Consider the following 22,483-nt stretch of genomic DNA (forward strand, 5'->3'; position numbering starts at 1 on the left):
ACACCCAAAGATAAAAGGAATTCGGTGCACTGTTAAGAAAACGTTTCAAGGTAGGCCACAAGACGTATAAAAAAAAATACAATATATCATATTAAGCTTAGCTACCTTCATAGAATTGTGTAGAACTATAAAGAATAGGCTAGGCCTCTCCACAAAAGGCCTACTGTAAACTTGAACTATCCACATTTGCCTCATGGCCCTTGTCGAAGCTGAGAGGCTATTAAATCGCAGGCATTGCTTTAAACGTTCTTATCAGTTCCTGTAACAGTGCTCTGCTTTGTGCACAGCACACCTCCTCCGGGGCACTTCGTTACTCAAGCCGCAAACCCCAATGTAGAGACGAAATCTGTGAGATACCCGGTCTCAGCTAAATTACTAAATAAAAATGTTGTTCACTTATATCTCCAGAGCGCACCATTGTAGGCTACTTGTGTCTTCAAATATAGGAATGAAATCAGATTATCCAAAGCGCAGATTGATACATTGCATTGCCACAGTCCTAATGAATGGGTTGCAACGTCCCACATCAGGAATAAATTAACAGCATCACCGCTCTCTCTTCTCCTGTTGCTTCTTTCACCAGACGCTGGAGAGCTGCATTCCCATTTAACCTTCTAACACTGTTCCGGTCAAAAATGACCGATTTACACATTCCCTGTACCATAAATGGCATTTTTCAACAGATTGCCTCAAGATCTTATGATATCCTTCATAAAAGGCTTTTGAACACATAATTTATTTCAACTACTTTCTTCGAATTTTCAGTGATTTATTCAATGTTAATGACCGCCATAGAAAATGAATGGGAAAGAATATAATTTTCATCCAGGAGATGAAAGACATCTTACACACTACAACTTACCACCAATGTTCCCACACATGCATGCATGCACACACAGAAGCACGCACACCCACACACACACACATAACGCACATATAATTGGCACTGGTTTACCCGACTACGCCACCCAATTAAAGAGCTGGGAACTCTAACAATGAACGGCAAGTTCTTTTAATTTGGTGGGAGCAACAGAACAGAACTACCACAACAGCAAATCCGTATAAAAATATATATATTTATTACAAGCTTTCAATTCAAAGTGTACACCATTCATGCACTCGTTCATGTATGGGGCAATTCGAATAACCAGTCCACGTTCCATCCGATACAGGCACACACACACAGCAGACGCTACAGCAAGTCCACACAGTCCGTATGGGGAATCCCCTCTTTATCAGTCCAGTTCACAACAGCGTATCCAAGGCGCACCTATAACCCACACGCGCGCTCACACAACATGCACACAACAAAAGAGAAGCCGCATTGCAGGAGCAGACGCATCTGACTCCCAGTCCGGTTGCACGTAGCCCACAGTCACTGCGCCGGTGCAGCTTGGTTGATTGTAGACACTGGGCCTCCACACCTTAGGAAACCCACGGGGATGAGTGGCAAACCATTCGCCCAAAACGTAACGTCGGGAACTGGAGTCGTAGATCAGCGCAGCTCAACAATCCAGCGAACCACAGGCGCAGCTTAAGCCAGGAGCTCCAAACGGACTATCCACAGCAAAAACGGAGGAAAGAGCAAAAAAGAGCAGCAGACACCAAACAGCAAGCCAGGCCGCACCACTTCATCTGAACAGTCCACCCTATAAGTCTAAGTTACTACTAGGCCGGCAATCAATAACACCTGTAAACCTAATCAGCTATTAGGCCATTGTTCAGCTCTTACCTGCAGCGCAGGGGGTGAAAAGGGTGTAGCCCCGAGTCATGCAATTACGGTCAGACAATAATACACAGCAATCAATGCACACCACAAGATAAAATAAGAAAGTAAAAAGCACAGCAATCATTATCTAAAAATTCACATTTCACACCATGCACAAATGACCACAATTATCCATATATCCTTACATATGACATGTACACCCACTCAGACACACACACACACACACATACACACACACACACTCAGTACATGTTGTCAGTTCATGTTGTCATGTTGCCACTTGTACCGATGTTCGCACACACCCACCCACACACACACAAAACAGACACACACACACACATGTACACCCACTCACACACAGTTCATGTTGTCATGTTGCCACTTGTGCATGTGAACCACCAATGTTCGCACACACAGGCATGCACGCACACAAAGAAACACACACACCACACACACACAAACAGACACATACACACACATGTACACACGTACACACACACACACACAGTTCATGTTGTCAGATCATGTTGTCATGTTTCCACATGTGCAGGAAAACCACCAATGTTTGCACACACATGCATGTACACACATGGAAACACTCACCCCACACACACACACACACAAAAAACACACACACATACATTTACACCCACTCTCTCTCTCTCACACACACATACACGCACACACACAGTTCATGTTGTCATGTTGCCACTGTGCATGTGAGCCACCAGTGTTCGCACACATTCATGCACATACAGAAACACACACACCCACACACATGATGTAGATGTTAATGTCCTAATAAGGGTCTATTTACAATAATGTTCTATTAAATAATACCTTTTGTCATGGTATTGGTATTTAAGAGCAGTTAAAACTGTCTGGTCAAATTTGACCGCGAACAGTAAATTAAGGGGGGCAATGAACAGTGTTTAAATATTTCGAATTAACGACACTTTGAAAGGACAATTAAACTTAAGTTAGCATGAAACTGTAAAAATTCGGCTGGAGACTGTATTGGACTACTGGTTAGCGCTTCGGACTTGTAACCGGAGGGTTTCCGGTTTGAACCCCGACCAGTAGGCACGGCTGAAGTGCCCTTGAGCAAGGCACCTAACCCCTCACTGCTCCTCGAGCGCCGCTGTTGTAGCAGGCAGCTCACTGCGCTGGGATTAGTGTGTGCTTCACCTCACTGTGTTCACTGTGTGCTGAGTTTGTTTCACTAATTCACAGATTGGGATAAATGCAGAGACCAAATTTCCCTCACGGGATCAAAAGAGTATATATACTTATACTATACCTACAACAAGCAGTGAAATGAACTCCTGACTCCACTCCAACTGTGCTATCACATACGAGTGTAATAATAAGTTATAGAATAAAAGTTCAGTTTAAAACATGAATAAATAAGAAACTAAAATAAAGATAAAAAGATATACCCCCCAGACTACTCCTACCCATAAATACAATAAAACCTTGTACTACTAAAAGCTCACTAAAAGTAGAACCAGGGCTTAAAGTGCAAGGTGCATTGTGCAGTTCATGAGGGAGGTGCACGTCATGGTTTGATTCAGGAGCCTAACAGCTTGTGGATAAAAACTCCTCCTGAGTCTTTCTGTGTTAGACATGATACTCCTGAATCGCTTGCCTGATTTCAGTAACTGAAATAGGCTGCTGCCGGGGTGGGAGGTGTTTTTTAAAATCCTGATAGTCCTACTCCAACATCTCTTCTAATGGAGTTCGTTCAGGGATGGAAGCTTTTTTTTTACTTATTGTTTGCACCTTGCTTATTGTGTCAGAGGATTCATATGATTTAAACTACAGTAGTGTAGCTTACATAGGCAGTGTAACAGAACTGTTTGGATTTACATACAAGATGGTTCAATATTGCAACCAACTCATCTATATTTTATTTTACGTCTGCTTGCAGACCACACTTGCGGAAACACTGATCTACAGACACCACCTACAGCAAGCCTAATCTCTTAATTGGAAAAAAAAAATCTCATAAATATTGTCTTTAAAGAGTTGGTTTGACCAAAAAAGTCCAAAGGCACACTGCTTTTTATAGTTAAAAAACCTTTAATTTAGGTGGGCTTACGCGTTTCGACAAATCATGTCTTCATGCACTGATGGTAAAACCAAAGAGCACCTGCTTTCGAGAGATATCGGTGACGAAGCACTTCTGACAACCAACCTTTTTTGGAATTTGAAGATAGGCTCTCATAAATATTGTTTTGAATTAGGAAATAAGTTTCCACATATATAAAGAAAGTGTGAGTACATAAAATGATTACACCACAGTACTCAGAGTAAAATTTGATATTTTACTGAAAAACCCATAAACTTCACTCCCTCTCTTTCTCACACACAACACTCTCACAATCAGCAAACTTTCAGTCACACATCAAAAGAATTCCCAGGACTGCAGTTTATGAAATATCAATTTAATTGTAAACTAACATCAGTTCCAAAAATATGGACACTTCAAAAACGTCTTCATAAAAAAAAAGACAAAGAGGGAAATAAGATGTTACAACTCTGCCGCGTTTCCAACTGATTCAATGCGCCACAACAGAAAAAAAAATGGTGAAACAGTGAAACAAACACATTTTTACTCAAGTGGTGTGGTACAAAATAATAGTTGAACCAAGGCTTAAGCACTAGCATGATTTCTGCCACAACTCAATAGGTCTGTCTAACAAATGTTACCCACAACTTCAATCTAATCAAATAATGTACATATGAGCTCTATGAGGTTTTGCAGAGGACTAGCCATCCTGTTGTTGAATGAAAGGGTTTGGAATGGCCTCCATGCCATCCTGAGGACAGATGAGCACCACAGAAGTCCCTCGACACACCACTAAGCCCAGTTGCCGAGTGTCTTCAGTCAATTTGTACTGGTCATCAGGGTCTGCATAAAAGGACAAAGGAATGTTATTGGGTTAGAGTCATTATAAGATAAAGGTAGAGCTTCTAGTCCAGTGGAAGAGGTATTTTCAAACAGATTTATTTTTTTTGATTTTGACAGGAAAATTACTATTGCTATATATATCTATATAAAAAGCACACCATTTCTGATGCATGTTAAAACCTGTAATGCACATTTGACGACCAAGAACACACACACACACGTTTGAAAACCACGTTTCCTCTGCACTGTAGCATACCGGTATTCAACTACTCAGGTTCTATGGATACACGCTCAATTAAAAACAGCTGGAGAAGAACCCGAGTTGAATGTCATGTGTCGCCCATCCTACTTACCGCGCATGTATTCGATAGTGCCATCCAATACGAGGTTTAACAAAGGGTCGAAGCCTTTCAAGACACCACTTGCTGGAATGAGAAAAGAAGGAAAACTAGATTATAAAAGTGTTAACCGTATAGGCTATAACTGTTAAGCAAGCCGAAAGCATTTACAGTAACCTACAAAGAGATTAGCGAGACAACTGAATTGACTTTCACGTGGAATCAAAACTGACACTGGCTATTGTTATACACGCTTGCTTACAACATGACACATTGAACATATTTACTTTAGACCTAAATGATATCACCGAAGTTTAAGCTTCTAGTCTAACTGCCTACAGTCTAAGGAAATGCAGGACTTCATAGTGATGCTAAAGCTGTGTTAAGGCTAGTTTTCTACATCACAAGTCGCTTACCTTCTCGTCCACCTTGGAATTTCACTCTGATTGGCTTATCGATGTATTTCGACAGGTCGAATATACTTTCCTTCTTCTTCTTCTCTTTGTCCTACAACAGGAATGCATGTCTGTTTACTCTCATTAAGCTGAGGTTCGGTTAACAACATTACTAGCATGCTTGCTAGCCAGTTAGCTAGCTAGCTTACTTGCTTAACACTTCGAAGTAGTCCACTGCACATCACAGTAAAACATGCTTTTGAATCTCGAGATTTGTGTAACCCCGGAGTGTGTTTACAAATAATTTGTGTTTAATACAAAAATCTTAAACAATGTTGTGATTTCATTGAATTCATTCAACTACGCTAAGCAGACGCAGAACTCACCGCCATGTTCAAAATGTAAGACCGCCCCTTTTGCGAATTCAACTTTGACCCCATCGGTTCTTGTCAGCCATGAAATTCAAACCCGTCTCATAGGCCAGCATAGATTTGGCGATTTTAATATATTTTATTTGGCTAATATGTGTAAACTGAAGACGATATAGTATAGCCATTGGTGATCCTGTAGACATTATCATTACTGTAGTACCAAACAAAACGCAGTAACCTGAACATTGTAGAATACATTTGATTTTCAGGTTGTGAGAAGATTGCTTGAACTTCAAACTGCATGCATTTTATTTTTTGTGAAGTGCAAGGAATGTCCTTTCATGACAGAATTATGCACAGCAAACTGAGGGGTTATATTTAGCTCTTGTTTTCAAACACAGTGACCCCATTACTCAGCCAAGTAAGTTGGCAACCACGTGTGGTATAAATACCTTTGCCTGCAGTCTGTGAAAGTGGACCTCTAATATGGCTTACAAAGAGAAAGAAAGGGATAACTCTGGACTCAGTGTAGTTGGTCTTTTAGTGGCACATACCAAGACTGATGTGGGATTAGTGGACGATGTGGTGCCTGACACAGTCCTTCTTGTGGAGACAGAGTCTTTCTTAGTGAACCGAAAAAAACTGGCAGACTTCAGTCCATACTTCCGTGCCATGTTCTATGGTGGCGGTAAAGAGAGCACTAAAAGACAAATTGTGATTAAAGGAGTACACGAAGAGCAGTTCCGCATACTCATGGACTTCACTAAGACTCTTAAATTACCTCTGAATAGACAAAATGTTCTGGGAATCTTGGAGGCAGCTGACTTCCTTCAGCTGGAAAAGGCCAGACTACTTTGCTGTAAGTTCCTTGAGAGGGAGCTACACCTAAGCAACTGTTTGGGCATGATGGCATATGCTTGGCAGTTAGGCTGTCTAGGACTATATGCTGCAGCCAGAGATGTGGCCCTCACCCACCTACCTGCCATAGCATCTGACGAAGACTTCCTGTATCTCTCCAAGGAGAGCGTGGCAGATCTGCTTGCTAGTGATGACCTGTTCATACCTAGAGAGGACTTGGCCTTTGAAGTGACTTTGCGCTGGGCGACCTTTGACCCCAGCAGGGAGGATGACTTCATGGAGCTGATTGGACTAGTGCGTCCAGAGTCCCTGACTCTTCCCTACCTCACAGACCTGCTGACCCGGCTCAAAGGCTCTGACCCGAGAGCCAAGCTCATCTGCAGACTCAACAACAACATCCCCGCCAGCTGGACGGCTGGCCGCTCCATGCCTCGGGGACGCTCAAGAGAATCCCTGTTTATGATTGGTGGGCCACATGACGTTGATGCACAGCCACTGTACCAGTTCAACCCGCGTAGCAGCAGGTGGCAGTGCTGCGCTCCAATGAAGAGAAAAAACCTCACCCAGTACTCAATCGCAGCAGTAGGTAAATTGCTTTCTCTGAAAGGAGATGGGTGGTGAAAACACAGCCACTCAGCCAAACTCAGCTGAATACATTTCATCTTCATTTAATTCGCATGACTAGAAGAACAGTGGTTAGATAGATTAGATATGTTGAATTTCTGATATGCTATCACCATGACACTCACTTACACAGAGCACCTTACCTTACCTTACTATGCACAGAGAATCACAGGCTCAGTCCCTACCTCAGTCATTGCAAGCGCCTCTAGATTGATTAATCACTACTATGTGGATACTGTTTTTAGAACTGATTTAGATTAAGTGTTAGTTAGTATAATTTGTATTTTAGTATATTTAGTATATTCTTTATCTTCTACTGTCCTTATTGCTTAGTTGTGTTTTTATTATATACTTTTAATTACTTTTTCGGCTGTTAGTGAATGTGTGTGTGTTGTCTGTATGCTACTGAGACCTTGAATTTCCCCTGGGAATAAAGTATCTATCTATCTATCTATCTATCTATCTATCTATCTATTTTACACTTCTAACTAATTGCAAAATTAATGACATCCATTTTAATAAACACTTTTGTCTTTTAGAGGACAATGTGGTGGTCACAGGGGGCTACTACCGTGAGATCGGGTGGTACAGTGTGGACTGGGTGCTGATGTACCAGTGCGGAAACCAGCGCTGGGTGGACGGACCGGCACTGCAGAAGTCCAGACACAGCCACTGCTCTGTCGGCGTGGGCAACAGGCTGTATGTGCTGGGTGGCAGCATGGACGACGGAGTTGTGGACAATGTTGAGGTGCTTGTACTGGGGTCGGACGCCTGGGAGGAGGTCAGCCCCATGGTGTGTGCGGTGGAGAGAGCGGCCGTGGTCACCATGGGCTCCTGCATCTACGTGGCTTGTGGACTGGATGAGAACGGGGAGGTGTACAGTGGGATTCAGCGCTACCAGATGAAGACTGACCAATGGGACGTCGTCTTGCATTGCCCTCATCCACGGTATGTACAGCATTTCCGTTTCATAAAAATGTTGATGAGGCCCCAGAGAATTATGGACCATCTCCATTTCAGTTGGTTACAGTTGGTACTTTTCCATTTAGACTACACAGAGTGGCTGATTTCAGAAGGCAGGATAAATGATGGCCAAGGGCTCTGATTTTGCAATGATTTAATTTTCTAGAATCAGATGTTAACTACAAAATTGCTCAATACAAGTGCAATGAGCAAGGCGGCCCTACCAGTTAGTCTAGCTCCATCATGTTTTGCATTCAGAGCGAGTGTTGTCAAGGCCGTGTGACTGTGGGCAGAAAAACTCCTAGATTTATGGTTGACTGTCCTGTACTTCCTCTTTCAGCTATGACCTTCTGGCGACAGAGCTGAATGGTGCTCTCTATCTCTTCGGAGGACAGGCCCTGCGGCTGGACATAGACACAGATGAGTGGACCTTACTGGAGGAGGAGTGTCTGGATAGGAGGTTTTTCACTGGATGTGCCACGGCCAGTGGGCAAATCTACCTATTGGGTGAGCGAAGGCTGAGGAACATTCCCAACATGGTTCTCTTTGATCCATACATTGACACTTGTATTGAGATAGATGATGCAATACCCTGTCCAGTTCCTGTACACGGATGTGTCTCCATCCGTATGATAAACTACTAAAACACAAACCCAGAATAGTTTTTCTGACTTTAGTGGCCTCTGGCAGATTATACTCAAAAATGTTTTTATCTTGTCATGTCATTTTACCACTCCTTTTTTGTACTGCACTGCACCAAGTTTTGGGCACATATTAATGTAAAAAGATGTCAAGTACTACTCATACAAAGTTGATGGTAAGGATGTTGAATAATATTTAAACCGTTAATTTTTTGATTCATGATTTGTTTATTGTTCCATTTCATTATACATGCATAAGAAAAGTAAAATGGTGTGTTATGACTTCTCCTGCAGCAATAAAAAAAAAAATAAGAGTATAATATGTAAGCGCTTGTTGTGGGTGTTGTGCTGATGCTGTAGTTGATATATCTGTGTAAGTGATAGTGTTTGTATGGGGGTGGGTGTTGGCATGTTTGGTGTTTGTGTGTGATCACAGACACATAACAGGCTCTCATTGTCCATTGTTCATTAGCCTTGTTGCTGCTACTGAGCCTGCAGGTCTGGGCCTTCTATTAAAGTTAAGAAACAGCATAGCTGTGCATATATAGTATGACTTTATTTTGAATTTATTTATTGAGTTTATTGGTGTTGATAATCTACACATTGTGACATTAAATATGTGTTGTCTTCACATTGAAAATACGCTGAATTATCATTTTCTGAATGATTTTTGAATGAAAATAAGGAGATACATTAAAGCTCACAAATGCTAACCGTGTGGAACCGACCCATGGTATTTACTAGAACTTAAGACACTCAAATGCAGAAAATAGAAGTGATAATAATCCAAGAAACTGAAAATGCTGAAATCAATGGATATTTACATTGCACAATGTATCCTGTGTGTATTTTACAGTAAAATAAAGCAGTTTTCAGTGTATCACTAAAACAAATATAACAGATTTATTTATTTACTTACTTACTTATAAAAACGACCCAAAAGAAGACGTTACAGGTGGTTGTAAAAAGCACTGAACATCCAATTATCATAAAAAAGACTTTGTAATGGCAATAAAATATGTCAAAGTCTAGCAGGCTCTATGTTGTGAGGTAGGAAGGGAAAAAAACTATGCAAACACTTATTCAAATAATTAAAAAAAGTTGTCTTTTGAGTTGTCAGCAAATGCATAACAACCGTATCTTAATGTGTATTGCTTCCCTGACTAGGCAGACTTCCAAAACACCCCATTTCAATCAACGTATGTTTATTTATCTTTCACATGTAAAATACCAGTATATTACTTTAAACAAATTCACAGTCACCTAACAACTTCCAGTTCTGTACAACCTGTCCGTCACAGACACTCATAATGTAATTGTACAATTCTTTAAAAAAGCGTTTCAATTTTTCTTTTTCATCACACTACATTACATACACTACATACACCTTTACATTTTGAGTAGATCTACAGGTCTTGAATGACAAATAAAGGCAAGTAATTACAAGAGTGAAGAGCCCAAAAAGAATTACTGTAACCAGAAAATGAAACAAAACTGATATTCCTGCCATGTCTCTTTTGTCAATTTTAAAACAAATCCATTGTGTTTGAAACAGTGGAGTGACAACAAATAGTCTGTGACGAAATTAGAACACGTCTTTCTTTTGTATTATTTCCCAATATGACTGTGAACTAATGTGAAATTATGAGTGGACTTCAGTAGTAATGCATAAACCACAAAGTTAGCTCTAGGAAACCAGGATAATACATATCAACCTCTTGTTTGATCTTAGTACTATCTGGTATTGGCCATCCGGTAACTCATATTTCTTCTTTGATGGGTTAAGTTATTGAGGACACAGTTGTTGGCCAGTGAGGCAAGTTTAGAGTTCAGGGTGCCTTTCTTTTGCTCCCAACTACACTCCTCCTTCTCTTCCTCCTCTTCCTCAACATCACTCTCTTCATCGCTCCGCTCATCACGCTCCACCTTTCAAAGAGACATGGTATAGATTTAAGATTCTGTGTATCTATGTAATACTAATGTCATATGGAGGTACTGTGATTGTGAACCTGACTCACCTTGCCAAGGAAGACAAACTTGTAGACCATGCGCAGGATCAGCCAGGCCCAAAAGATATGCAGCGCTTGTAACACCAGGAGAAGGGCATTGAAGAAGTAGTAGCCAAAGAATGGGGCGAAAAAATCTAGAGAATCCACAAGTGTAGTGTAGACAATTCTACGAGAAAGAGAGAGAAAGAAAATGATCTACTGATAAACCTACATACAGTACATAATTCTCTCATCATAGGAGGAGAAATAAATACAAACACTCTTTCCTCCCTCACTCTGTTTTTACTCAATCAACAGAGGAGAGTAAAGTAGATCCCTAATCCCTAGTCTAATGGACATTGACTATGTGTAGGCTACACCTGTTACATACGTGAATGATTTTATGATCTTGAATGTTATTTTTAACGTCTTTCTATGCTGATTGCTGAGCTGTAAGGCAAGATAAATTTCTGTGTAAATGGACATTAAAGTGTTATCTTATCTTAGCTTATACTCTCATTAAATAGGCCGATCTTGTCCATGTTTGTTATCAGCACATAAATGAATATCTCACCTAGTTGGAAAGACCACTAGCCGAGTCACCAAGAAAATCACTGCAAACATGACAAACAGCACGTCACAGGTCTTTCTCCATCCACCATAGTTGAACATCTTAGCGGACTGCAATAGAAAAGTATAAACCTGCGGTTATACTTGTGAGACAAACCCTATGCTTCATTAGTAGTGTATTGTAATGAGCAAGCAGCATTCAAACATCTGCATACTAACACTAAATAGTGACACAGAATCATGGATGGGCTTAAGACGCAGGTAGGTTGAACCTAAGTTGCCAGTGACAAGTTGCCAAGTCCAAGACATTGTCCAGGCACAAAGCTCAATTTTTGCTAGTATGCAAGTCCATGTCCATCCATGTCTCTCACTATTGTGAATGTAGTTCTGTCCCGAGACGACCCGCATCTGCATGTTTCAAGTTACGTGCAAACACGCACTGGGCAACATCCTTCCAGTAATCTGACCGTAGCCTAAAGGACAGACTGAGCATATCATTTCATTTGAAGACATTCAACCTTCTCTTTGGAAATAAAATACTGAAGATAATGTGATGATTCATACAAATGTAAACAACACTCCTCACTAAAATGTCAGTGATGAAAGCTTCTCATTTCCTTCTTCCCTGTTCTGGCAGGAAGCATAAACTGGTCTAGAGAAATAATAAAATAGGCTTTGTGAGTCCCAGAGCTGGAAACAAAAAACAGAGCAGCGGTTTCAAAAGTAATATTTCCTCCTTTCAAGATATTGATCTACTACACCTTGTATAGAGGAAGAAATTCTGTTAAAAAGTGTGTCCCCTAATGTCAAACGAAACCTTTCTGCAGACCTCTAATCGGAACACTGAAAGAAATGTTCCTTAATAAAATTGGTAATAACTGGTAATAAGTTGTCTCAATAAAGAACTTCAAAACGTCAAAAATATTATAGATTCTCCTGATAAATTCTCTCAAAGAGGTACACATCGCACATTCAGATATGTCCTCACATTGATCATCAACCCCAAATCCCCCTTTTGGAGAGAGGCTGTGGGGTTTCCCCTTCTCTGGCAGGTTTTGTCCTTGTCTCTCCCCAACCCTCATCACCTTTACTCCATCGGTTCCCCCTTGGCACGATGCACCTGGTTTAGCTCTCCCATGGGGGTGTGTCTTCCGCCGCTGTCACTTCCTCCTTCTAACCTTGTAATTACTGTGAACCCTCTCATCTGCCCCTTTAGTTAAAAAACAACCTTAGTCCTGAGTTCAGCTATCATACATGTGATGCAGAGCCCAATGCTAATCTAGCTAATCTAAAACATTTGAATGATTTGAGCTCTGTAACTGACAGAGAGAGAGAGAGAGAATGTGTTGCCAGTCTGGGCCTGGAGCTTTGTAATGCTGCCAGATTTTTTTCTCCCACAGAGTGTGGGAGAAAAAAATCTGGCACCATTCAGATCTACCAGAGAACCATGCCGTCTGATGTCACCAGACAGGTCATGCATACAGTATTTCAGAAACTCTAAAACAGTCAGATCAGCATCAGTGAAATATCACACAATAGTAAAGGAAACAAAATGTCTTGAAAACGGGCCTGGGGGAATAACATTCCACAACAAAGCCGGTCTGGATGCTCACAAAACCCCCTTCAGTCATATTTCCCTCCTGGTGCTCACCTCCAGAAGGAAGTCCGAGGAATCGTGGACTAACATGACTAGAGTCCCCACACGTACATAGTTAGAACAGTATGAGAAGCCGATGAGGAAGATGGTGGCGATATGGTGAATAATCTGTTCCTTGAAATCCTGCAAGAACAATAAGTACGGACACAGAAACAATACAGGCAGCTTTAACATATAGTCATCAGTCATCAGTACCCTACTCACACACATAAACACACTAGCTGCTGTGGTGGTTATGGGCCTGTGTTGTCTATCGACCAATTCTGTCACCACCACATATTAATTGAGTACAAGAAAAAAAGAAACCCCAATTTTTGTACTTTCTCCCCTAAGAAGATATGAGGATTGTTATCTGACATCATATATGTAGTGGCCTAGTAGTAGATATATTATTACCATCAAACAGCAGCAAATGATTCATTTGAACACCTTCAATGACCATGCATTCCAAGAGCACCGATTATAATTATATGCTTAAATGTGGAACCCTCATTGCTAAGGAGATGTAATGTCACAGTCCATTAATCTCCTCTTTCCCTGCCTTCACATCAACTCTTTGAACATTTAAATGCTTTTCTAAGGCTCTCAAGCATCAAAAAAGGAACAAAACGCATCCCTGTGCAAACAGAGCAAACAATGGAGGATTGGGTCCCCTGAGAGGGTGCAGCTAGAGCCTGCTGAATGGGGACACATTTCTGTTTCTTTCCCCCAAACTCCCCAAGCTCTCAGAGCACCACCTCTCCTGGAGCACACAAATACCCTTCCCTCAGCACGTCTGCTGCAGTGCCAGACATCGCTCCTCATGTAAATCAGCAAAGACAGGCCCTTTTGTAATGAGTTATAGTGGCATGGCGGAGCTGGCGGGGACAGAACATGTCTGACCAGAAACTAAATGATTTTTGAAGAAAAAGCATTAGCTAATTAATCTCTTCAAAAACAAAACAAATACATCACAGAAGGCATAGGAAGAGTGAATCAAAGCCTCAGGTAAATGTCATGCCACAACAAACAAGTTTTAAGAACCAGTCTGAAATTGGTAAGCAATGGGTTAGAAAAGTTCCCAGGCAATCAGTGCAGGTTGTCTCATGTTCATGACCTGCAAAAACCTGCATGTCAATCTTCACAGAAGTGGAAGGATATTTAACTTTTTTTTTCGTTACAAAATGACTCCTGGGAAACATGTGAACAAGAAAGGGAGAAGGTGAACAGATACACACAGTTGGTGTTGCACAACTCAACATCCATCTTGTGACTTAACTACTCATGTACAAAGTTTACAAACTAGTCAGTTAGCAGGAATAGCTTTTTCCTTGCAATTAGTTTCCCTTCACTCTCTCTTGCCCTCCTCAAGCTCTATTCACTGATGGAGTAGCACTGGCTTTATGTGCATGGGGCGTTCAGGTTCAGGATTTGCTTACAGGGCTAGAGAGATCACACTTACCTTCCTCTTCACATCTACAGACACACAGAGCAGTAGGGACCAGTAGAAGCTCAACTCCAGGATGTAGTACCAGTAGTGAGCCTCGGCAACCAGCTGCAGAGAAAACATAGGAAACATTATGGAAGTCAGCTATCTGTAACTGTGGGGGGATGGGAAACGTCACAGTCACATACAAGCTGATGTCACTGATAAGACTGCCCACCTACGGGCAATACTTCCTGAAAGGCACGCAGCCTTTAACTCTCTTTGCATAGATAGGTATCCCAGTTCTGTGGAGCCTTCCATGCATGCCCTACCTCAACATACAAACAGACTGGAGGGAGCAACCCAACCCCTGGATGCAATTTAAGAATCCGCACCTGTTTCTAACTTTGCAAGTATGTGCGTATGTTTTGGTGGATGTAGTGGGTGAGAGGATGGGAGTGGGATCAATGGAAAGGACCATTTCAAATAAATGAGTGATGTGCCACACCTGGAGAGTAATGCTTGTCTATGGAGCTCTGACCTCTGGCTCCTCATGAGGAGATGACCAGAGGAGTCTCCACCTGCTCCACTGCTGCCTGCCAATCATAACTCGTCAAGCGTGGAGGTGGGAGGGAGGAGGGAGGGAGCAGCTGTCTGAGGGCATGAGTGGGATGAGATTTCCTGACAGGAAGTTTACATTCAGATAATCTGTAATCTGTAATACCACTGCACAAGACCAACAGCAGAGGGCCTGACTCGTATGGAGCACAAACTCAAACAGTGGATGGGTCTAGTTACAGACGCCTGTGCTAAACAAAACAACATTTCAACAGGACTGACCCTACAATGGCGGGAAGTTGACACAGCTCTTACACCCCCGTAAGTTACATCCTTTAACCCTGAGGGAAGAAAACACTACAATGTTTACGATCTTGCTTAGAAAGTCAATACTATTAATCTCTGCAGTCTGTAGAAGAAGTTATTGTTTTTTATTTTCCTGTTCACGTTAGGGGTGGGGTTGAGTTAGGTGCAAAAGACAATAATTGCGTGTGTGACTGTGTGTGTGTGTGTGTGTGTGTTGGGGGGGGGGTTTGGAATTCCACAGCAATCCTAGGGAGAGCAGAAAAACTATGCTTCCTGTGTATATAGTAATGTATATATAAGTATAAGTATATATACTCTTTTGATCCCGTGCAGAGACCCGAGACCCGAAATTTGGTCTCTGCATTTTTCCCAATCCGTGAATTAGTGAAACACACTCAGCACACAGCGAACACACCGTGAGGTGAAGCACACACTAATCCCAACGCAGTGAGCTGCCTGCTACAGCGGCGCTCGGGGAGCAGTGAGGGGTTAGGTGCCTTACTCAAGGGCACTTCAGCTGTGGATGTGGGCATTGGAGAGCAGTGCTCAACCACTTCCCCAGCCCACATTTTTCCCACTGGTCGGGAAACGAACCAGGAGAGCAGTGCTCAACCACTTCCCCAGCCCACATTTTTCCTACTGGTCAGGGATCGAACCGGCAACCCTTCGGTTACAAGCCCGAAGCCCTAACCAGTAGGCCCTGCTGCCCCAAAGTGATTCAAAGGGAAAGTAAAAAGGCAAGTAGCTCACCTGTTTGGGGTACCCTTGCCAACACTCCCTGTGCTCCCAAAACCAGGGGGTCTGCAGGGGCAGAAAGACAACAAGTCACACAGTAGTCAGTGTTCAGCTACACGTGCAGGAGACCACATCAGTACAGATGGTAGCCGTGCAGCTGCCGAGCTATGCAAGAATCATTTATAATTTAAACACATATTTTTAACAGCAACTTAGGCAAGGCACATGTAGACATAGCGGAACACAAGAGGCTGAGGGAGGGCGTGCACAGTACTCACATCTATAAGAGAGGCAAGGCCTGCTGAGAATGCTATGAGGTAGAAGACAAACCTCCACCTGGAAATATGACAGACAGCTGTGGTTGAACCCAAACTCTAGATTTTTTTTTCATTATTTGAATATTATTATTTCTTTTTATATCTTGCAGACTAATAACCCATTACAAGATAAAACTGCTTTTTCTTTATCTTGTCATTGCTTTCAGGCTTGGAAAAAAATGTCTACAAAACAAGAGCTACATATTGGGCTGTATTTTGGGCACCAGCGCATGGCGTAAAACTCATTTTCCACCCGCGCAAAATTTAATTCGGTATTTTGCATGTTTATTTTTTAAACATTGCGCCCAGGGGTGTGGCAATTAACAACCTAGGGAGGGGCCTGGCGCGTTGTCTAGAAATCGCTATCATACACCACCTAAACCTGGTCAGAAGTCAATGGCGAGTTGTTCATATGCTATTTTAAGAGCGCATGTCAACAGTCATATTGGCAGGTGCACGCACCATCCTTCTATCATTCATGAACGCACACCAGCGCACGTCCATGCAAAGCATTACAAATTGCACGATTACAATGGGAAACATAATTAGAATAAAGATATTACGAAATACTGTACATCTCATGATGAGTAGTTATTCACCATCATTTGCAAATTGGTAATGATGGTTAGAAGTGATTAGGGGAGAGGCGAGAGACACGTATGGAGCACAGCTGAAGACGCACTGTCACGAGATATAAGCAACTCCTCTGCAGGATAAATGTTTTCAGTGGTAACCCATTGTCAGTCAATAGTGAAAGTAACTGCATATAACTGTCTTGTCGTTGACTGACTCCTTGGTGAAATTAGTTTCACTTTGCCAATGAGTTCAAATAATAGACGAGTGCAAATGCGTGAAGGCTATGCTAGGTTTTAGTAAAGCATGGTTTAAGAATGACTATTCCATACGGTTTTGCGAGCAGCCTCCTTCAATTGCGCCGTTGAATGCCAAATTACCGATGCATTTATTTGACATATCGCACTTTGCGCCATTAAAGGGAATGACAGATGTCATTCTCATTGGTTTAAAATGATGTTACGCCCCAAACACACCCATATGACTGATTAAAAAACCTAGGAACACCTTGTTGCGCCATGCGTTCCACTTTTGATAACGAAACCCCTCCCAATGTGAACTGGACATCCTACTAAATTTGAATAGACTTTTGACGAGTGACGATGCACTTTAGAATGTCATGATAGGGCCCATTGTCTCTCTAAAAAGTCATGTAGAGTGGTAGCATTGATGACTTACGAGGCCTCACAAAACTTCTTGGTGTTGCTCGGTTTATCCTGGTTGCGGCGATGGCGGAACCATGTCTCAATTTGCCTCCGAGTTAGACCACACTGCTTCACCAGGCCAAGGATGTCACTCTGCTCTCAAACAAGAGACGAGGAGTCATGAGCCCTGCGCCACACTCACCACCATGCCAAACAGCTATGTGATCATCAAAAGGTATCCTTTAAAACACAAAATGTAGTACATGTGGATTGACCTTTCAGGCAAACTAACAGCTGACAAAACAAAATATGCTTATTCATCAACTACATACATGTATATCATGTATGTGCATGGGTTTTATGTGAACACCTTTATGTGAACACCTTTCTCGTGTGTGCAAAGGGTTTTCAGTGTGATGCAGATAAGCAGTGGCATGGCACACCTACATTTATAGAGGAGATCTTAAATCTGAATTTCTTCAGCTTAACTTCCACTGGGCCTTTGCATGGCAAGTCATATAAGCTAGTATTATCAGTGTTTCCTTTATCTAAATGGATGAAGGTGTTGTAGACTCATAAAAACTGGTACTGTCTGGCAGGTACTGTGAGTATAGAACATACAACTGACTAAAACCATCTCCGACACAATAGGCTTTGTGGTTTGCAAATGATCCAGGAACTACAAGTAGATCAGACTGCTCTGAAAAAAAGTAGGCTAAGACCACTGGACGACCCTGCGTTTGTAGCAACCTACTACATAAGAGACACAAGTCAATAGCACGGCAGTCAGCAGAACCTTTTGCAGACTGTGTGAAGCCCTCTTTGAAGCGAAAGCAATTCCACCTGACAGAAACTCACTCCTGCCTGTACTTGTAAATTCTGTGCAGCTCACTGAGGTCGGTGTATTTCCTCATAACCTCACTCCTGACTTGTGCTCTGGGCAGGGTGGAGACCAGATTGCATGAAGACCCAGGAGGAATAAGGGGTTTAGTGGTATTTGTGTTTGTACTGTTTTGTCTGCTCCGCTCACAATATGAACAACCCATTTCTGTTTACGCGTCCAGTTTACTGACACTCCAATCATAGTTTGACCAGTGAACACTCATATCATCAATGATCCACAGGAAATGACATCACAGCTTTGGCACCCATTGAACTGTAGATGTTACTGAGGTGAAAAACAACTTGTGTACACACAGCCCATCAGCAGAGCGTTTCACACCTCTGGGAGGGTCATGCATCCAGCACACTGACCTGTGAAGGCTGCTGCTTTCTTTTCTTTAAGTAAAACGCCTCCAGTTTTGGGATAAAGGCAACTCGTACCCGTTGCCTGTCCCGGACACCAAAACGTCTGCTGAGTGGCAAAGCTATGACCCTGCAGGACAAAAGCAATTTGTGATATCACTAGCACACCTCCCTTTAACACGTACAATGTCAGTTAGATCATCACCACAACTGTTAAGCCACAACCACAAACAAAATCACCCTTTTAAGGCCACAGCTATATCATTTTGAGACTTTTGAGTACTTTTAAGACTACCTATGTTTGTTTATGGGCGTCTTCTATGTTTGTGTAATTCTAGAGACTTAATTAGACAGGAGTGAGCTGACAAGGCAATCAGGCTGTCAAAGAAGGTCAGGGATGGGTTGCAGCCGAGGAGGGCTTCAGGTTACAGACCAACAGCTGCCCTCCCAGCATCACCCACAGGCTAGCCTGCTGTTCTGATGTAAACAGACCCCATCCTGACCCTAGAGTTAGCCCTTCTCATCTCAAACCGGTTAGGTGCTATCAATGCGGACATGAAGAATAACGCTGTAAAAGGAGTCCATAATAGTCTTGATCTAACTGCTTTGTAGTAGTGGTTTAGCATACTTTATCGTGGCATTATTATGGTGTCATTTCCCTGATGCAAGGTCCACTTTTTATCTGGAAACATAGTTCGGTTCACGACATGATGGTGGTTAAAATATAAGCCAGGGTATCTTATCTCTGAGCCTTGATGTTGATGAAGATATTCAACTGGAATACTATAATAGCCGCTGTTGTAAAACAGTGCATTTCTGAATGCCATAATTCACTATGGCATTCTGTTGCCATCTGATATCTGTTCCCTAACCCTGCCCAGTCTGACAGTTACAGTCTCAGAAGAATGATAAGCCTTCCAGTCAGTCGCTAAAACATTTAGTTTACACCACTTGTCTTCTTGTCTCAGTTGCACTGGCCTGTCCAGTCAAGGAACATGCCCCTGTAGCCTACCTTCACCACATGCACTGGAGGCTGGTCTGAAAAAACTTCAAACGGAGAACAATGCGACGCTCCGATGGAAGATTATGTGTAGTCAAAAATGGGACATCAAACACGACGAACAAGATAAGCTATGCCTAAAAAATGTGGTCTATAGAGGAGCTTTTAAAACAAAGGCCACTGACCTTTCAAAGACATAACGGAGGGCAATGAAGCCTAGTGCCAGAGGCAAAGTGAGAAGCAGATCACGGGGACGAGGGTACCGACTCCCTTTCTCCATCCTCTCCTCCATCCGCATGTCTTTCCACGTAATGCCTGGGGGCAGCCAGTACTCCTGTTGCCATAGCCACTGGTTCAGTAGACCCTCCATCCTACAGAGAAAGAGGGGAAAAAAGACAATTGAAAACAAATATCCATGATTTAACAAAAAATGATTTTTTTAAAAAGCACACGTTGTGAGAAAGAACTCTGGGAAACACAATGGAAATATGAGGTGTCACTGGCATCAGTAAATATAAAACATTTAGTTTATGAATGAAGTATGAACTCATCCTGATACACCAAACTGGTACGAGACAACTGATGAATCTTTGCTTACCAAACCTCCACGTTGAGTATCAACAGAGGCTTTCTGCTTTGTGAAGAAAAGGATCCAGACATAACTGAGTGTTTGATGTAGTTTGGCCGCTAACAGGGACTATTTCAGAACATATTCTGAAATAGGCTAGGCCTACTCCTTCCACCTTTTCTCTCATTTCTCGAATTTTAATAAACTGAAACTTTATCAACACAATGATAGAAAATCATCTATCTATAAGCTGTGACGCATGATTGCCACAACAGTCTGCTAATGCGATTATCACACAGGCTACTCCCAAAGCTTTTGGCTGTTTTGATTTTGACAACAAATATGTCCCCGGCAGAAGAACGATGTTCGGAAGCGTCTGATGTTAACTTACCCCACCGCTCGCGAACAGGTTCATTGTAAGGGGCATTAGCCTACGATATCTTTGGGTTACTGCACGCGCCATGTAAACAGCAGCATCAGCACCCTTACCCAAAAACCGAATAAGAGGCCCAGAATCACAGCTCAGCACAAACTAACCAATCCTCTTTAAAACAAGAGAAATTCAGCTAACCAACTAATGTCACCTGCTCATGGCTAGACAAAATACCAAGCTAAGCAAATTAATCTGTCTGCCTTTCGACTCAAACCGCATCAATAACTTCCGTTATTTATCCAGCTGGCTAGCCCATAAACTTGCGTTAATTTACAGTTAAACCGATAATAGTGTAGCCACCATAACGCAGAAATACAGAAAATAATAATCTTTACCTCTGCTCTGCATACTCCGGTGTCCGATGATGGGGGAGAAAGGTGTGGAGGGAGAAATGAGAGGATGGGGGCAGAGACAAGGAGGATGGATGGGAGGTAGCCTACTCTTGGCGCCAAGTCAAACTGCAGAACGACAGCAGTAGGCTATGTCACCGTGGAGGAGGGCGGGGTTTGTTGATAAATCGATGGTGGCGTCGAAAATGAATTCGCAATGAAAAATCCTGTTAACCTAGGCTATGTTAGTTCAAACGTGTGCATAGCATTATGCGCAATTCAGAAAATATGGGGAACATACAGAATGCAGATGTGTGAGACTGTCCCACATAGGCCTACTGAGTGGTGCAAGCCAGATGCTTTACACATCCGCTCTGTGCAACATTTAGACAAAACCAGGAATTTTAACAAATAGTCTAAATATGCAGTTATAGGCATATCTGAAAACACAGACTGTAAGACGTAATGGTTAAGTAATATAAAAAATATTCCTTTGACGAACCATGGGCTCTGTTATTGTATCATATATAGGGAATCAACGCCCTCTGCTGTACATTTGGTATACTGCGACTTCACATTCAGGAAATAGCCTATGTCAGGTAACCAGACTGAGAGTGAGCTGAGTAAAAAAGCTTGAGCTGTAAATTTCTCTCTAGATCTGATACATCTGGACAACCAATAAAGTTCACTCAGTTCTCTATAAAACAAGAAAGAATTATTGAAAGAATAGCAACACCATCTTTAGTGTCAATCACTGTAAGAAAAGCAATGTTAAGAGCTTTCCGCGTGTGGCAAGAGATCCACTATCAAATTCATCACAAACTGGCCCTCCTGAACATTCCATAGATGGACCTGAGTTGCAAAACCAGATTTGTCTTGGCAGGCAAACATTTCCCTGGAAGGTGTAGGTTTTATGGAGGTTTTGCAAGAAACAAAGAAATAAGTATACTGGGAATAACCCCTGTGTTGATTTATCATTGTATCTTTATAGCCCATGTAATAAAAAAAAAAACCAGACACTCAGACCATGGCGAACCTAGTCACATTGCAGCACACATCCAGGCAAGAACGGAAGTTATATACAGCAAAACGAGTGGTACCCTTGTTACCTGACCATGTGTCGCTCACTCTGCAGGAGATTCATCACAGAGGCCTCCATCTGATCTGACAGTTAGCAATGAGCAATTATTTAACCTTGAACCACATGGCATGGAGTGAGGGAACAGAGTAAGCAGGGCTGATAAAGGAGGAAATGTCAAGTCTTATTCACCTGACTGAAGGTGGAGTCTACTTGTCAGGCAGAACAGCACCACTCACGTAAA

The 22,483-nt window shown here is 42.2% G+C and overlaps 3 protein-coding genes across 8 annotated transcripts; 1 reads left to right on the forward strand and 2 right to left on the reverse strand.

Moving 5' to 3' along the window:
* Positions 1–9: 9 nt before the first annotated feature.
* On the forward strand, positions 10–9,473 carry LOC121677914 (kelch-like protein 23). The gene is made up of 3 exons (XM_042057066.1): positions 10–50; positions 7,769–8,177; positions 8,533–9,473. The coding sequence occupies exons 2-3, from the start codon at positions 7,837–7,839 to the stop codon at positions 8,834–8,836; spliced, it is 645 nt and encodes a 214-aa protein (XP_041913000.1). The 5' UTR covers positions 10–50; positions 7,769–7,836; the 3' UTR covers positions 8,837–9,473.
* On the reverse strand, positions 4,161–6,436 carry lsm7 (LSM7 homolog, U6 small nuclear RNA and mRNA degradation associated). 3 transcript variants are annotated; one of them, XM_042057067.1, is made up of 4 exons: positions 6,302–6,436; positions 5,398–5,488; positions 4,997–5,068; positions 4,161–4,643 (listed from the first exon to the last, which is right to left on the reverse strand). In XM_042057067.1, the coding sequence occupies exons 1-4, from the start codon at positions 6,419–6,421 to the stop codon at positions 4,501–4,503; spliced, it is 426 nt and encodes a 141-aa protein (XP_041913001.1). In that variant the 5' UTR covers positions 6,422–6,436; the 3' UTR covers positions 4,161–4,500. The 3 variants fall into 3 exon arrangements, with proteins under 3 accessions (XP_041913001.1, XP_041913002.1, XP_041913003.1); XM_042057068.1 differs by lacking the exon at positions 6,302–6,436 and adding an exon at positions 5,763–5,864; XM_042057069.1 differs by lacking the exon at positions 6,302–6,436 and adding an exon at positions 5,586–5,720.
* Positions 9,474–10,021: 548 nt separating the features above from the next.
* cers4a (ceramide synthase 4a) lies at positions 10,022–22,380 on the reverse strand. 4 transcript variants are annotated; one of them, XM_042057062.1, is made up of 11 exons: positions 22,271–22,380; positions 20,017–20,202; positions 18,841–18,961; positions 17,621–17,739; positions 16,331–16,388; positions 16,068–16,118; positions 14,490–14,582; positions 13,043–13,171; positions 11,396–11,502; positions 10,852–11,008; positions 10,022–10,759 (listed from the first exon to the last, which is right to left on the reverse strand). In XM_042057062.1, the coding sequence occupies exons 1-11, from the start codon at positions 22,318–22,320 to the stop codon at positions 10,568–10,570; spliced, it is 1,263 nt and encodes a 420-aa protein (XP_041912996.1). In that variant the 5' UTR covers positions 22,321–22,380; the 3' UTR covers positions 10,022–10,567. The 4 variants fall into 4 exon arrangements, with proteins under 4 accessions (XP_041912996.1, XP_041912997.1, XP_041912995.1 ...); XM_042057063.1 differs by lacking the exon at positions 22,271–22,380 and adding an exon at positions 21,168–21,305; XM_042057061.1 differs by lacking the exon at positions 22,271–22,380 and adding an exon at positions 20,430–20,591.
* Positions 22,381–22,483: the final 103 nt, after the last annotated feature.

The sequence above is a fragment of the Alosa sapidissima genome, chromosome 12 (assembly GCF_018492685.1).
Source record: "Alosa sapidissima isolate fAloSap1 chromosome 12, fAloSap1.pri, whole genome shotgun sequence".
NCBI lineage: Eukaryota > Metazoa > Chordata > Actinopteri > Clupeiformes > Clupeidae > Alosa > Alosa sapidissima.